The 15,616-nt window shown below is 36.9% G+C and overlaps 4 protein-coding genes across 4 annotated transcripts; 2 read left to right on the top strand and 2 right to left on the bottom strand.

The window, feature by feature from the left end:
* Nucleotides 1-2,276: 2,276 nt before the first annotated feature.
* On the bottom strand, nt 2,277-3,311 carry LOC106442924 (glutathione S-transferase T3-like). Its single transcript, XM_013884546.2, has one exon. The coding sequence runs from the start codon at nt 3,309-3,311 to the stop codon at nt 2,277-2,279; it is 1,035 nt and encodes a 344-aa protein (XP_013740000.2).
* Nucleotides 3,312-7,080: 3,769 nt separating this feature from the next.
* LOC106444816 (zinc finger protein AZF1-like) lies at nt 7,081-8,452 on the bottom strand. Its single transcript, XM_048739519.1, has one exon. It carries the CDS (start codon nt 8,117-8,119, stop codon nt 7,424-7,426), a length of 696 nt encoding a protein of 231 aa, XP_048595476.1. The 5' UTR covers nt 8,120-8,452; the 3' UTR covers nt 7,081-7,423.
* Nucleotides 8,453-10,145: 1,693 nt separating this feature from the next.
* Nucleotides 10,146-12,148, top strand: LOC106441232 (mitochondrial outer membrane protein porin 2-like). The gene is given in 6 exon segments (NM_001315594.1): nt 10,146-10,194; nt 10,283-10,350; nt 11,199-11,309; nt 11,385-11,471; nt 11,558-11,766; nt 11,842-12,148. Coding segments are annotated over 6 exon segments (831 nt in total).
* Nucleotides 12,149-13,482: 1,334 nt separating this feature from the next.
* On the top strand, nt 13,483-15,094 carry LOC125577763 (adenylyl-sulfate kinase 4, chloroplastic-like). The gene has a single exon (XM_048739518.1). The coding sequence runs from the start codon at nt 14,540-14,542 to the stop codon at nt 15,011-15,013; it is 474 nt and encodes a 157-aa protein (XP_048595475.1). The 5' UTR covers nt 13,483-14,539; the 3' UTR covers nt 15,014-15,094.
* The last annotated feature ends 522 nt before the right edge of the window (nt 15,095-15,616 follow it).

Below are 15,616 nucleotides of genomic sequence, written 5' to 3'. Positions count from 1 at the left end.
ATGATTTTTTAATGATTATCATTAAGTTAAGAGACATTATTAAGAGACACTTAATTATGGGGGTTTATTGGTAGTTTCTTAACTAAATTTCTTAGCAAATAAAAAAATATTAAACTAAAATTTAAACAATTTATTTTAAAAGATAAAAGTTATTTATTAAATAAAAAAAAGTCAAATATAACATTTTAAACATATATTTTAAAATAAAAACATAAAAACATGAAAATAAAAAGAACTAAAATAAGCAATAAAAGTTTGAAACCGACATCCAAGTTCAATTGTTGTCTTGATCACGTCCAAATTTACGCCATATATGTTCAACCAAATCACGTTTCAGTTGTTGATGTGCTTGTTTATCACGGATTCTTACTCGAACACCCATCTGATTGGCGATATTTGTAGGAGTATCTGTTGAATATGTGAGATCGACATGTGAACTTGTATTGCCTTCTCCTTGCTGGAAACCCGAAACATCGAATTGACTTTGTTGATCTCGTTCGTTTTCAACAATCATATTATGGAGTATGATACACGCTCTCATAATCTTCCCGATCTTGACTTTATCCCAACAAAGTGCTGGATTTTTAACAATGGCAAATCGAGCTTGCAAGACTCCAAAAGCACGTTCGACATCTTTTCGGACAGCTTCTTGACATTGAGCAAATAAAGCCGCTTTCGGACCTTGTGGTAGTGAAATAGATTGGATAAAAGTTGCCCATTTCGGATAAATACCATCGGTGAGATAGTAAGCCATTGAATAAGAATTTCCGTTCACCGAGAAATTCACTTCTGGAGCATGACCATTTATTATGTCATCAAAAACAGGTGAGCGATCAAGAACATTGATATCATTCAAGGTACCTGGAGGTCCGAAAAACGCATGCCAAATCCAGAGATCATATGAAGCAACCGCCTCTAAAACGATTGTGGGTTTTCCCGAACCACGAGTATATTGCCCTTTCCAAGCGGTGGGACAATTCTTCCACTCCCAATGCATACAATCGATGCTTCCTACCATCCCGGGAAATCCACGAAGCTCTCCAATATTAAGGAGACGTTGAAGATCATCCGGCGTTGGTCTCCTTAGGTACTCAACGCCGAACAAATCAATTATTGCTTCCACAAAGTTTTCCACACATAACCGAGCAGTGGTTGCACCGAGCCGGAGGTATTCGTCGACCGCATCGAGCGCAGAACCATATGCCAACACACGAATAGCTGCTGTGCACTTTTGAAGTGGGGAGAGACCATTTCTTCCGGTAACGTCTTGCTTTTGACGAAAGAATTGAACTTCATTGGAGAGGCGATCAACAATCCGCATGAACAATGGCCTGTTCATTCTAAATCGGCGTCGGAATAGATGTTGAGGATATGTTGGAGTGTCACTGAAATAATCATTCCATAATCGTTGATGACCTTCTTCACGGTTTCTTTCAATAAATTCTCGTTTCTTTCTTGTTTTTTTTGCGTTCCTTGATGACCATAAGTCGAACACACATTTTCAAATGCTTGATCGAAACGTTGATCAAAATATTGATCGAAAGCTTCATCAAAACCATCCTCGTTATCCTCGAAAGCTTCTTCATGACCATACGTGTCTTGAGATGAAGATGCCATGAGATTATTACAAGATGGTTTGAGTTTTGGTTTGTGTTTTGGTTTGAATGACAATGGAGAAAATGGTGAGAAGAGATAGAATTTATACGAAAATGGTGAGAAGAGATAGAAACGAGAATGGAGAGAATGCTGTGATGCAAATGTTAAAACTCCAAACCAATTTATAACATGTCAACAACAACAAGAACAACACCCGTGACAACATCTCGTGACAACAAAACCAACCTAAAAACCGTGACCAGCAACAACAAAAGCGTGACCACAAAGCAACAACAAAACCCTGACAAAACAACAAACCCGTGACCTCTGTCTTCTACACCCGTGACTACTGAAACAACACATGTGACGTCTGTCTTTTACAACAAACCCGTGACCTCTGTCTTCTTTGCTCCAAATCTACGGAGCCTGCAAGAACAAAAAACCCGTAACTATTAACATGTATAGAAGCATCAACCTCAACAAAATATGAAACCTTTAACTTCATGAAAGCCATTTTAAACTTGAAGCAACTTTTATATCATAAAACTTCATGAAAGCCAAATTACAAGAAACATTTTAAAGAGAACAGAACATGGAAATTAAACAGAAAAGAACATGGAAATTAAAGAGAACAGAACAAGGAACATTAACTTCAAGATACCCGACCAAAGAAACTTAAACTAAGACAAGAACAACTCTTTAGCCAGCTTCTTCTTGATCTCTTCTTCATACTCAACAAGAGGTTCTTTCTTGGCGATCAGACTATCCAGTAGTCTCATCTTAGACATGCGTTCTTTCCGGGTGAGATCTTGGTCTCTTATAGACCACATGGTCTCAAACTCCTTCATCGCTTTCTCCTCAGCCACTGACTGCTTACCACGGGCCTTTGACGCTTTTACACCTTCTGGACGCTTCATGTCAGTTGGTTGATAGCTTGAAGAGTCTCCACCGTCTCCAGGCTTTCTTTTCTTAGCATTTCCTTCGTTTTTAGCAGACACTGCCTCACACCACTTCTGGTCGTTCTTCAGCTCTTTCCAAGCATATTCGAGGCAGAATTTGGTCTTATGGTTCGTGTAGAATATTTGATGTGCTAATTTTAGCACATCATTCTCATTTTGACCGCTGGTCTTCTCCCTGGTTGCAGCTGCGTAGGCGCCACAGAATTTGCACACAAGATCATTGATCTTGTGCCAACGTTGCTTGCAATGCAGGACTCCCCTCTCGCCCTCACCATCTTGACGACTTGCCGAGTAATAAGCTGCTACTCTTGACCAGAAAGTGCTTGATTTTTGCTCATTGCTAACCACGGCATCTTTGCTTGTGTTAAGCCATGCGCTAATGAGGACAATATCATCCGCAGTCGTCCACTTCCGCCGTGTCTTTGCGCGAGTACCAGTCTCACCACCATCTTCGTTTCCAACAGCTTGGGATGAAGCTTGTGAGACAGTTTCTTCAAGGTTAACAAACGAAATGGTTTGTTGGCTATTAAGTAAGTCAACAAATTTAGAAAATGGAGAAGAATCCATTTGGGAAGCAAGCACAAGGAAGAGAGAAAGATAATTAGAGAGATGAGCAAGTGGAAAGAGAAGAACACGGTGAAAATGTATCAAAGACAGAGGAGAATGACAGACTTTAATAGATGAGAAAGTGGGAAGGGCAGCTTCAGCGCATTGAAGAAAAGCTTCAACGCATTGAAGAGAAGAACGATTAGACATTTATCCACAATTTCATCAATGTAATCCATTCATTTCTATCTAACCATAAAAATTATTTATTACCTATGCCAACCATTACCTAATTTCTATCTAACCACGGTAAACAACAATTTATTACCTAACCAAACACTGACGCACGAGTTAATACATTCCTAACTACTACTTCATCCAATTGCGCAGAGTAAAGAGAGTGATTTACCTGTATGAACGATGGTTGGCTTCTTCGTTTATGTCTCACCAACTGGATCAAGCATCTTGGTCAAACAACCTCAAGACAAAACAAAAACAAAAACAAATCAAAACCATTACAACGAATTATATGTAATCCTCTAAAGTGGAAATCACAATCACATTCCAAACTATAATTAAAATCACATTCACATTCGCAATCCACTTCATCAGAGCAAAGAGAAACGTTTACACAATTAGAAAGATCAAAGCTAAAGTACCTTTGCGATTTGCGGTTTTGTCTGCCTAAAATACAGGTTTTCTGCCCACTTCACGCCTCTAGCTCAGTCCTGGATCATGCGTCTTGATCCTTCTCTGAAGCGACACAAACACAGAAAACAAATGATGAATCAAACAAGAATCAAAACATGCATAGTTGAAAGAATCAAAGAGACGCTACCTTTCGATTCCCTTCAGAGACAATCGCCGTATCAGAGAGCCACCAGGAGAGAGAGATAGCCACCGATTGAGAGTTCACCGTCTTCTTTCCTCGACGAGAGCCACCGAGAGGGAGAGGAATCGTCGTTTCCTTGAGGAGAGCACGGTGAGAGAGCAAACGCCGTTTCCATCATCGACGAGAGAAACCCCAGTAGACGTTGACGGCGAAGATCGAGACGGCGAAAAAATTCGCCATTTGCGTCGCCTTTGCGGAGCAACCGAGAAGAGAAAGAGAGAAAGAGAAGAGAGAAAGAAACGGGAACGACTTCACCGTTCCTCTGCCCAATACGGTTGTGACACGTCGCACTAAAGAACGTGCCTTCAAACGCTTAATTAAGGGACGTCCCTTTCTTTTACTCCGTGTTTTCTTCTTTTTTAATGATTAATTAACCTAAGGCACGAGTTAAGAATTGCCTATAAACATGCTCTAATGGATACAAACTGAAACCAATGGTTTTAACTTTTAAGACTTTAAAAGTGTAGTAGTAGGAAGTAGCTACGATTTTAATGAGTGTATATTTATAAACTCAGTCACGCTAAATCTGACAAGTAAAACTGTTCTCTGCATCCTTTATCAATATCCACATTCTGACTCGAAAGATAATATTTCTAATGAATATAGTCATTCATGGATTTATGACAACTAGTTTGGTTTGATGTGTTGACCAAGTAAACCAATGTTTTTGGGTCAAAGTAAACATGAATTTATGAGGATAATAGTAACTCGTCTTTCATTTTTGACCAAAAACTAAGAGACAAACACTATTTATACCTTTCCACTATTATATATTTTAGAAAATAAAAATTGATTTGATCTCTTTAATAGATGATAGGCCGATAGTTAACAAGTGAACCCGTCTTTTGCCCTAGTGGACAAACGGGGACCGCACGCAACATTACTTTTTCACGCCATAATATATGCTCTACCATAAAATACCAAGTAACTACGTAAAACTATGTCTACACCAAACTGTTTAGCTTTCCTCTTCCTTTTGGTTCTTTCTACATACCCCAAACACTGAAATCCTAAAGGATCCAATGTCAATTAAATATATGTTTCTAGACAAACATCATACTTGATATTTTAAACATGGACTTGTACCACGTCACCCTCCGGCGCATCCGCATGAATGTGCTTCACAAACTTTATAAGATATATAATTTAAAATTGTAAAAAGAATTGTTTATCTTCCTATATATAAAGAATCTGACAGCCATCACCCTAGTTTGTAAGGCAACGTACTTAGATTAAACCTATACATGTTTTATATTGCGATTAAAGAAAAAAGGTAGAGCATGTTTATTTGCTTATAAAATGTGTTTGTATATCATTATGCACGATATATTATTTTTTCTTCCATAATTACATTACCGGCTAGATCTCGAATTGTTTTAAAATATAAAGGCATTGAATTGACAAAAAAAAAATAGGAGCTTCATTTAAAAAAAAAAACAAGTTCATTGAAATAAAAGGAGAGCACATCAAAAATGAGGGTCACATGATTTTTTTTTTTGATCAAAGGGGGGGAGGGGGGGGGGGGGGGGGGCACATGATTATGGACAAAGATAAGGCATCGTTAAGAGTTTGGTCGGTTAGGGAAACGCTGATGATTACTTCCAACTGTTTTAGTCAATGGACTTTAAAGACTGTACATTAGTACATATCATGTGCTTTGTATAAAAAAAATTCAACAAATGTATACCAAGTCAGTAGTAGTTTATTTCCTTAATGTTGATTTTTGCCAATTTGAATAGCGACATTTTAGGTACTAAACTAATAATGAAAGATAGATATAGTTGGAAAAAGACAGACGCAGATCACATATATCAATATATGTGCGGTAAGAGATATCTAATAGAGATGATCGAGTTTCTTGATTTCTGGCAAAACAATATTTCATATGAAGAAAACATTTACACCAACCAACTTTTTTTTTTTTTCACACCACCAACTTTCATGGTTAATATCGTTTAATCCTGATCTATGTCTTGTAGTATAACACGAATTAATAAGTAAACCAAGATAACATAGTTATGAGAAAGCACATGGGAGAGGCAGATTCTCAAAGACAAACAAGATCGCATGCATGCATATTTGCTGATTCACCTCCGTGTGTGGGTAACATGTTCGAATCATTACGGTCAAAGCTCTTGTAATTATCAATTTTACTACCCTATAACAACTTTGCTTTATATTATTTCTCCTCAGGATTAAACATATATTAAACTTTTCGCACAATATTACTCTCAATCATCTGATCGAGTCACATGTTAGGATCGAACGAAATATGTATACATTTCTCCTTTTCAATCGTGGGCTATTCACGCAGGCTGCATTCACGTAAAGTCCCAATAAACAATCATACGGGCCTATTAAGCAGGACTATTTCAACCGTAAATGGGTTTATAATTGAATACTCAGGTGGGTGGAAGACCCTTTTCGTGAACAAAATGACGACCCACAAAGTTTGCTAATTTACCATCTTGTACAAGTAAAAATTTGTTGACCCGGATATTCGGCGGACCGAGACTCAACCGAATAATCTCTGAAGATCTGTCTACCGGCGCTAGACATATTGATTGTTCCCGAAGAGAATTAGATATTCATGTCGTCGTATTGTGTCACACAAATGGGTAATCTTGTATAGTTCTGCTGAATATAGTTTTTCGTTTATTATTTTAATATACATATATATTATTTATTATTTATAACTTATAATTTGGATTTGAAAAACTTAATTATTAGAACTCAAATACATTAATGCTGGTTAGGTTTGTTATAAAACGTATTTTCGGGTTTATCTGTGGATTGAATTTTGATTATTGTTACCAAACTAGTGAGGATTTTACATGTTCAATAAAACCAAAATCAAGTCAGAGACTGTTCCAAATCTTGAATTTATAAGTGCTATAGAAACATTGCAAATCTTTGACCCAAAAGAAAAAAAAAAGAGACATTGCAAATCTCATTAAAAAATATGAATTTGTGACAGGTATTTATTGACTATTATTAATAGATTTAGTGTGAAAACAGATCACTTGGAGCTGTGAGTAACAGAATTTAAATGGCTCTCCTTTGCTTGCGGAATCAAATGAAGTATAGTCTACGGAAAATAAATAAATAAAAATTCAGTATTACAGAACAGTCCACTAAATAAATAACGTGTACGATCCAATCATCCATCCCTCTATTATTTTCTAAAGAAAAATATTGAAGTATCCCAATTGTTTCCTCTATCTATAAACAAATCCAACAACAAATAAATATTTCTCTTTAAAAATCATAATAATGCAACTGCAAGTCTGCAATTGTGCAAGTCCACTCCAATCATTTTCATTACAGAGTCAGTCAAGCTGAAGCAGCTGGTAAGAAACGGCCGGCCCTTTAGTCTTGCGTCCACTATCCCCATTCTTGAAAGTTGACTTTTTTTCAACCGGAGTCAACGTTAAGAAATCACCACCGTGACTTGATCAGCCGGTAAATTTAAGTCAAATCCACGGTGGCCGCCTATACCGCTCTGTTCCGATGATCTTTCATCGTCTACATCGCTGACGTCACTACCCCCGATGACTTCAACGCTGTTGCTGCTACTGCCGTTACCGTTATTACCACCGTCATAGTGACATCGTTTGTGTCCACCTAAGGCTTGACCAGACGAAAACGACTTGAAACATATAGAACATGTATGAGTCTTTCCGCTCTGACTAACACCGTTACCATTAATAACAACGGAACCGCCGTTACTGTTTCTGTGAGTATTATTAAACGGCTCTTGGTTACTAGGAACGTCAGTGTTATTCACCGGTTTCCGGTGGCTGGTCTTGTGTCCACCTAAGGCTTGGTAAGAGGAAAAGGACTTTCCACAGACCGTACACTTGTAGCCACGGTGATCCGATGACGGGAGAGACGGCGGAGGAAGAGATTGTACAGTGGAGCCACGAGCGAGCATGAGGAGACAAAGAGCTAGATACTCTTCTTCGGAAGGAGTCTTTTCTTGGTTGTGATCAAAACGTTGACGTTTGGTACGTTTTCTTTTAGCCCACTGCTCGAGATTCTCCGGCTCCATTTCTTCACGATACCGGAGAAAAGGCCGAGCGGTGGCGGTGGCGGAAGTAGGAGAGTTGAGAGTCTCGAGAGCCATATATATATGGTTATGAATTATGAGATGTGACTTGAGGTATCTAAAGGAGAAGAGGAAAGAGTGAAGTGTGTGATGTCTTGTGAGCACGTCTTGTGTTTGTGTCTTGTGTATGTTTTCAGAGCTGGTTTGATTTATATATATTTTTGTTATAGAAATCTTTAGAATTTGGGGATTGAGAGTGGGAACGTGGGCTATGAGTGATCAAGTGGTGCTGCTCTTGCTTTCTTCAATCCATTAAATTCCTTTATTTTATTTTCTAGTATAATATAATTGTCATTCATTTTGGAATATTAATACCAAGTCCATGCATTGTTTTTAGTTAGAAATCGCCAAACTTATTGGGAAATTTCTTAGAATAGTATTATGTTGAACTGTAGTAAAAGATTACTATTCAGCAATGTATGTATAATTACCCTTTGGAGTGACCAGACTAGTTGTCATATACTCATAACCAATAACCATCGATCCTATAAATCGTATAATGTAAAAATACAATCAGAAATGAAATTAGGAAGACAATTGTTTTTTTTTTTTTTTGAAAAAGGGCTTTAGGAAGACAATTGTTCTTTAAATGGTGTGCCATATCTTCGGAATTGTATTTTTAGAAAAAAAAAGAAAAAAGATGAAGCTTTTGCCACTCGGAGTATAATCTCTTTTTACGTTTTGTGAAATGTGGTGGCATTTGCCGTTGCTTATCTGGTATGTTCTCTGATTAGTTAAAGACGTCTAGATTCTTCTGGAGGCCAACGTGGCGTAATAGTAATGGTTGGATTTTTTGGCTGGATAGTTAAAGTCGGTACGCGACTTTAGGCTCAGACTACACGACGATGACAGTTCTTTGCACCAACGTCAACACTATCTATGTTTTGTTGATCCTAAACTTCTATTGGTTACAACTTTCTTATAGCTTTTTTTCTTATATATATATATATTTTACGAATAATACTAACACACTCATCTTAACATTTTACCAAAAAATAAAAATACTAACGCACTCGATATTCTCAAGAGGTGCATCATGCTTCATGCATGTATATTAGACTCTGTATATTAGGGATTAACTTATATGAGTTATTATATATTGTGTGTGTGTGAAACTTATCCACTAGGCAGTGGTCACTAACAATTGGGCTTCGTTGAGGATAATAAATAAAAAGAAAATGGAGTACTGGCTCTTAGTCTTCGTCTTGTTGCATTATAAAGTGGGGTCATCGTTGCTAATAAGAGCTTTGTCTACTTAGTCAACTCAACTGCCAAAACCACTTCAACCAATCTAAAAGCTGTCGTTTTTGTTGAAGAGTATTGGGAAATTTTGTATGCGATTTATTCTGGAATGTAAATAGAAACAGTCTTATGAATATTCGCATATTTAACAATTATAAAAAGAGAAGTTAAGTTAGTGATCAATTGGTAAGACCTGCCTAAACAACAAACCCCATCAGCAATGACAAGGCAGAAGGAAGTATAACTTTCATTAATGTACATTTAAAATACACACTAAGCAAACTGAATCAGAGTGGCGCAGCGGAAGCGTGGTGGGCCCATAACCCACAGGTCCCAGGATCGAAACCTGGCTCTGATAGTATTTTTTATTTTACGAAAAATATGTTAGTGGGCTGAGTGATCTTGGGGCTAAAGCGTAACAGGTGTTGTTAATTTGATGGGGACTTATGCTATCACATCGCATTACAGGAAGCCCTTAGTTTAGTAGTTAAAAAAGCCCAATAGACACTAGGCCGAAGTTTGCTAAAAAATGAAAATAACATAAAAGGAAATAAATTGTCATCGCCTAGCGTCGAAACCAAGGGTCGGGACGTGATTAAAATCCCCACAAGGCGTCTTCTTTTCCCTTCGCCACGTGAACGGCTGTGAGTGGGTTGTCATTAAAGAAAGCCACAGGCTGTTATTTTTACAGTAAAGAATATTAGTTATTTATTTCGTGAAAGTCGTATTGCTCTCTCTCTCTATCTTCACCGCTTCTCCTCCAAATCTCTTCGCCGATCTCTCTGCATCTCCGATCAAAACCATGAGCAAAGGTCCAGGTCTATTCGCAGATATCGGCAAGAAAGCCAAAGGTAACCTCATCGTACGCCTCCTCCTCTATCAATTTCGAATTGATTTAACCTGTGTTTAAGCTGATTCCGTTGTTGATTTTGTGTTTAGATCTGTTGACGAGAGACTACAACACCGATCAGAAATTCAGCATCTCCACATACAGTGCCTCCGGCGTGGTACGTATCGTATCGATATTGCATCTATACTATTCTCAGATTCTCGTTCGTTTTTCGATTTCGATTTCGATGCGTTGTAGTGTATATTGACTATCAACGAGTGTCGCATCATTAACGTTCTGATCGATCTTAAAACCAATTCCATTAGTTATGGATTAGATCACTGGTAACTGTATCAAGGATTATGAGAGAGTATTTTGAGTTTGGATACAAAAGCTATACCATGAAGGATTCTGCTGTATGATTCATTGTACAATATCCTCTTAGATGTGAGTTATTGCGTGTGTGACACGACCGGTTAGCTAATAGTAGCCCTGCGACTTCGGTTTTCCCAAACCGAACCGTCGGTTTTCGGTTAACCGAAATTTTAAAAACCATTTCCGAAAGTAACCGAATAAAATTTCGGTTCGGTTCGGTTTTTGGTTATTTTCGGTTTTCACCTAAACTTCCGAAAATAACCGATTTTTATGATTTTTGGTTAATTTCGGTATAGGTTTTTTAAAAAGTTTGGATTTTTCGGTTAAATTCGGTTATTTTCGGTTCGGATTTTCGGTTATTTACGGTTAATTTTGGTTATTTTCGGTTTTCTCAAAAAAAAAACAAAAACAAAAACCGAACCGAAAACCGAATTATTTTTTAAATTCGTACCGAACCAAACCGATCTCGAAAACATAACCGAACCGAAAACTGAAAATGTGCTGGTTCGGTTCGGGGCAAAGTCGCAGGGCTAGCTAATAGCATTTTTGTTGCTTTGACATTTTTGATTTTTGGAAAACTTATCTAGCAGCTTAACCTCCATGAATGGATTAGCCTTTATGTTCTTTAATTGTCTCTGCGTTATTGTTTAGGCCCTTACGTCGACTGCTCTGAAGAAAGGAGGAGTGCATGCTGCTGATGTTACCTCCCAATACAAGTACAAGAATGCTGTCTTCGATGTCAAAATCGACACTGATTCTACTGTAAGTCTCATTTTAAGCCAAACGCATCCGTTAGCAATGTGTTTCACACTCCTAATATGGTTTTTGCTTTGGTAGATTTTGACGACAGTCACATTCACCGAGATTCTCCCATCGACCAAAGCCATTGCCTCCTTCAAAGTCCCTGACAACAGCTCTGGCAAGGTTGAAAACTTAGAACCCTTTTCGTATGAAGTCACGATGTTTTCTTTACAGTGATTTGAGATTAACCCCATCAACTTTTGAAATAGCTCGAGATTCAATACTTCCACGACCACGCAACTGTTACCGCTGCTGCAGCTTTGAAGCAAAACCCATTGATCGACATAACAGCTACTCTAGGCACACCAGTCATCTCATTTGGCGCTGAAGCTGGATACGACACGTCCTCCAAGACTTTCACCAAGTACAACGCTGGAATCAGTGTGACCAAACCAGATGCATGCGCTTCCATTATATTGTAAGAAGAATCTCAATATCTCAGATAAAAGTAAATTAGTAGTCTTTGTGTGGCACTGATCTGATATCTTTACAGGGGAGACAAAGGAGACTCAATCAAAGCGTCTTACCTTCACCACCTTGACGAATCCAAGAGAAGCGCAGCAGTTGGTGAGGTTTACAGGAAGTTCTCGACCAATGAAAACACGATAACGGTTGGTGGGTTATATGCGATTGATCATACGACTACAGTGAAAGCTAAGCTCAACAACAATGGCAAACTCGGTGCTTTGCTTCAGCACGAGGTTGTTCCCAAATCGTTAGTGACCGTTTCCAGTGAGATTGACACTAAGGCGTTAGACAAGCATCCAAGGTTCGGTCTTTCTCTTGTTCTCAAGCCTTGAAGAAGTCTCCGAACCTTTTGTCGTATTCTCTCATTTGTTCAATTCTACGGCAGAGGACCCCCGAGAGTTTTCGTTTTACTATCTTGGAATAAATAGGTCCGCAGTGAAAATTGTCGGATAATTCTTTCTTTTTGGGATATGTTTGGTTTTGTTATTTTTCACTAAGCAATTCTTGGTACATTTCTTTTTTTTACTGAAGCAGATGTCATTATCTCATCATCCTCACATATCATTATATCAAATTTGAAATCATTTTTTTCTTTAAATTGAATCTACAATTCTACTGTTGACAAAAAGAAAAAGAATATACAAGGGAAAATTGTTTTTTTAGAGCAAAAAAATGATAACTATGTTCTTTTAGATTAATATCTATTTTGTATCATTTTTGCCCATAACACCCTTTAATATTTTTGAAAATAAATTTAATAACTAGTTTTACAAATCAAAAATAAAATTGGAAAATTGTAACTTTTGATAAAATACCAATATGAACTTAGTGGTATTTTTTCAGTTCTAAAAATATTTAAATCATAAATTTTAGATTATGTTCTAAATAAAGTAGAAATGGCATTCTACTAAGTAGAAAACAAAATCTATTTTTTTCATTGAATCTACAATGTTTAGAATACGTGATCTACGTAAATAAGAGTATTTTAAAAATATTTAGAATACATATTCCGCGCTTAACCTACCGATCTAAAATCTTTAGAAATCAAAATTTACACATTAATATAAATCTACAACATGTAAAAACTGACTTCTACAGATTTACTGTAAATCTAAAACATATAAAAATCAAAATCTACATATTACTATAATTCTAAAAACTTGTAGAAATCGATTTCTACAGATTAGTTGTATTCTACGGATAAGAAATCAGTTCCCAAAAATATGGAAACAAAATATTTGGAAATATTCACTTTCATATTTTTTTTAAAAATATTTTTTTTATAAAAAACAAAAAAACAAACAAATTACAACTTTAAGGGTATTATTTCCATTTTAAAAATAATTAGACTAATAAAACATAAAGTATATGAAATTAGTATAAAGGGACATAGTTATTATTTTTTTGTTCTAAAAAAATAATTTTTCCTATACAATTCTACTTTTTTTTTTCTTGGGTTTCATTTGTCTGCATCTACAATAGTATAAAAATAGAAGATCCATTTATATATTTAATTTAACGAATAAATCCATACTTAATTATACTCGTTTGTTTTTTTTTTGGTAGGAATTATACTCGTTTGTTTGATATCAATTGATAACGCTTATCCCTTAACCAATAAAGCATAAACTCGCAAAACACACATTTGGACAATCTCTGGATATTGGATTAGGTGAATAATCCGACAAAGCCAATTATGTCGTAACGTGCCAGTCACACTCCAAAGGGCATGCGTCGTTAACACTCGCGCTCACCATGGTTTCCACGAGCCATTAAACAAAACATCGATTTATATAGTTTATAAGCTGGAGGGAAACATGCTCCAGAGTCACCATTGAGCATGTCCAAATAAATCTTTGAATTCACGAACTTTTATTGCTTCTTGAGAGTGTTTGCTTTACTTTTTTGAGATATGGATAATGCGGCGGTGACGAGGTGTGTAGGAGGGTATTATGTTTGGCTGGCGTTCGGAGATTCTGAATCGCTCCGGTCATCTGAGGGGCATAATTTGAGAATAACGTTGCATGATTCCCGGAGCTCGGAGCACGTCGTTAGTAGAGGTTTGAAGTTTGGCGGGCAAAGTCAACGTAGAATAAGCTTTAACCGCCCGATCATGGCGACAGATGACTCGAGTTCATCACGGTCCTCTGATTATGCCGGTAATAATCATAAAGTTCAGATATGTTTCTTATGTTATTTGGTTTGACTTAATCTCAGAACGTTACAAAGTCTTAGCATCGACAAACATATCACTAAATGCATCTAATATTAAATTACCTAACTAGGTGAAACGCAGCAAACCAACCGAACGCAAAAAAATATCGTCTGGCATTCTAGTCCCATATATCATTAAACCCGACAGACAAGAACTGATTAAGCAAAAGGGCTGTGTCATCTGGATTACTGGCTTAAGTGGTTCCGGTTTGCTTGCTTCTTAGTTTGATTGATCTCTCTCTTAAGTGTAGCTTAACATTACAAAGAAAAACAAAGAAATTTCTGACGGAATTTGTAGGGTTTTGGAAAAGCTTCGATGTTTCCTTACAAATTTTCGATGGATTGTTTTTCCTGCAAGATAAATATGAAGAAACGTATTTGTCGGGAAATTCGTAGGAAAAGCCATTTTCAAACGACTTTCCGATGGATAGAATTTTTTTTTATTTTCTTGTAGTGTGAGGTGTCTTCTTGAGTTTTTTCATATCTTTTTTTTTTCAGGGAAAAGTAGTATGGCGTGTGCTCTTAGCCGAGCTTTGTACAATCGTGGAAAGCTCTCATATATTCTTGATGGTGACAACGTACGACATGGTTTAAACAGCGATCTTAGTTTCAAAGCAGAAGATCGAGCTGAAAACGTTAGAAGAGTTGGTGAAGTTGCTAAGTTGTTTGCAGACGCTGGAATAATATGTATTGCTAGTCTCATATCTCCTTACCGGAAGGAACGAGCTGCTTGTCGTGCATTGTTACCAGAAGGAGATTTATTGAGGTTTTGCAATAACGCAGAGTACTCAACAGCATGGACACTTAACCCTATATGTTTAACGTCTTCCTTTGTTTTGGTTCTCTTCCTTTTTAACCCTATATGGATGTGCCACTCCATGTTTGTGAAGCTAGAGACCCAAAGGGCTTATACAAGCGTGCACGCGCTGGCGAAATCAAAGGTAGCATCTGCATCTTTTTTCAACTTAACCCAGCTTGTTTGATCTTCTAAATTGAGCTATACCTTCATGAAAATCATTTCTCCTTCCGGTTTCACAGGAATAGACGATCCACATGAAAATCATTTCTTTCTTCTTCTTCTTCTTCTTCTTCTTCTTCTTCTTCTTCTTCTTCTTCTTCTTCTTCTTCTTCTTCTTCTTCTTCTTCTTCTTCTTCTTCTTCTTCTTCTTCTTCTTCTTCTTCTTCTTCTTCTTCTTCTTCTTCTTCTTCTTCTTCTTCTTCTTCTTCTTCGTCATAGAAACACACTCCTCAAAGTCACATAATGATTGATATTTATTTACATCTCTTGTAATCTGTTCAGAAGTATTCTCTCATGTCATGTATAATCAATCATCAACCTGTATTTTAATTGTTTGAATGCGATGGTAAAATCATTATTTTAACATGTCTCAACCGTTGGAATGTGACCAATAAGTATCACGTTACCAATATTGATCCAAAAAAAGAAAGAATCACGTTAATAATAAGAACCTCCCATTAAACATACTTTTGGTAGATGCATGCCATTTACTGTGTCTAGCAATTCTACTTGCAACATACTTTAACCATTAATAAAACCACTCGAGAGTTTCCACTAATTAATTAAT

The sequence above is a fragment of the Brassica napus genome, chromosome A9 (assembly GCF_020379485.1).
Source record: "Brassica napus cultivar Da-Ae chromosome A9, Da-Ae, whole genome shotgun sequence".
NCBI lineage: Eukaryota > Viridiplantae > Streptophyta > Magnoliopsida > Brassicales > Brassicaceae > Brassica > Brassica napus.
Note: the sequence above shows the minus strand (reverse complement) of the source record. Positions and strands in the feature narration are given on the sequence as shown.

Excerpts from the sequence above, each read along its gene's own strand:
- LOC106442924 (XM_013884546.2), bottom strand. The coding sequence starts at position 3,311 with ATGTCTAATCGTTCTTCTCTTCAATGCGTTGAAGCTTTTCTTCAATGC.
- LOC106444816 (XM_048739519.1), bottom strand. The coding sequence starts at position 8,119 with ATGGCTCTCGAGACTCTCAACTCTCCTACTTCCGCCACCGCCACCGCT.
- LOC125577763 (XM_048739518.1), top strand. The coding sequence starts at position 14,540 with ATGGCGTGTGCTCTTAGCCGAGCTTTGTACAATCGTGGAAAGCTCTCA.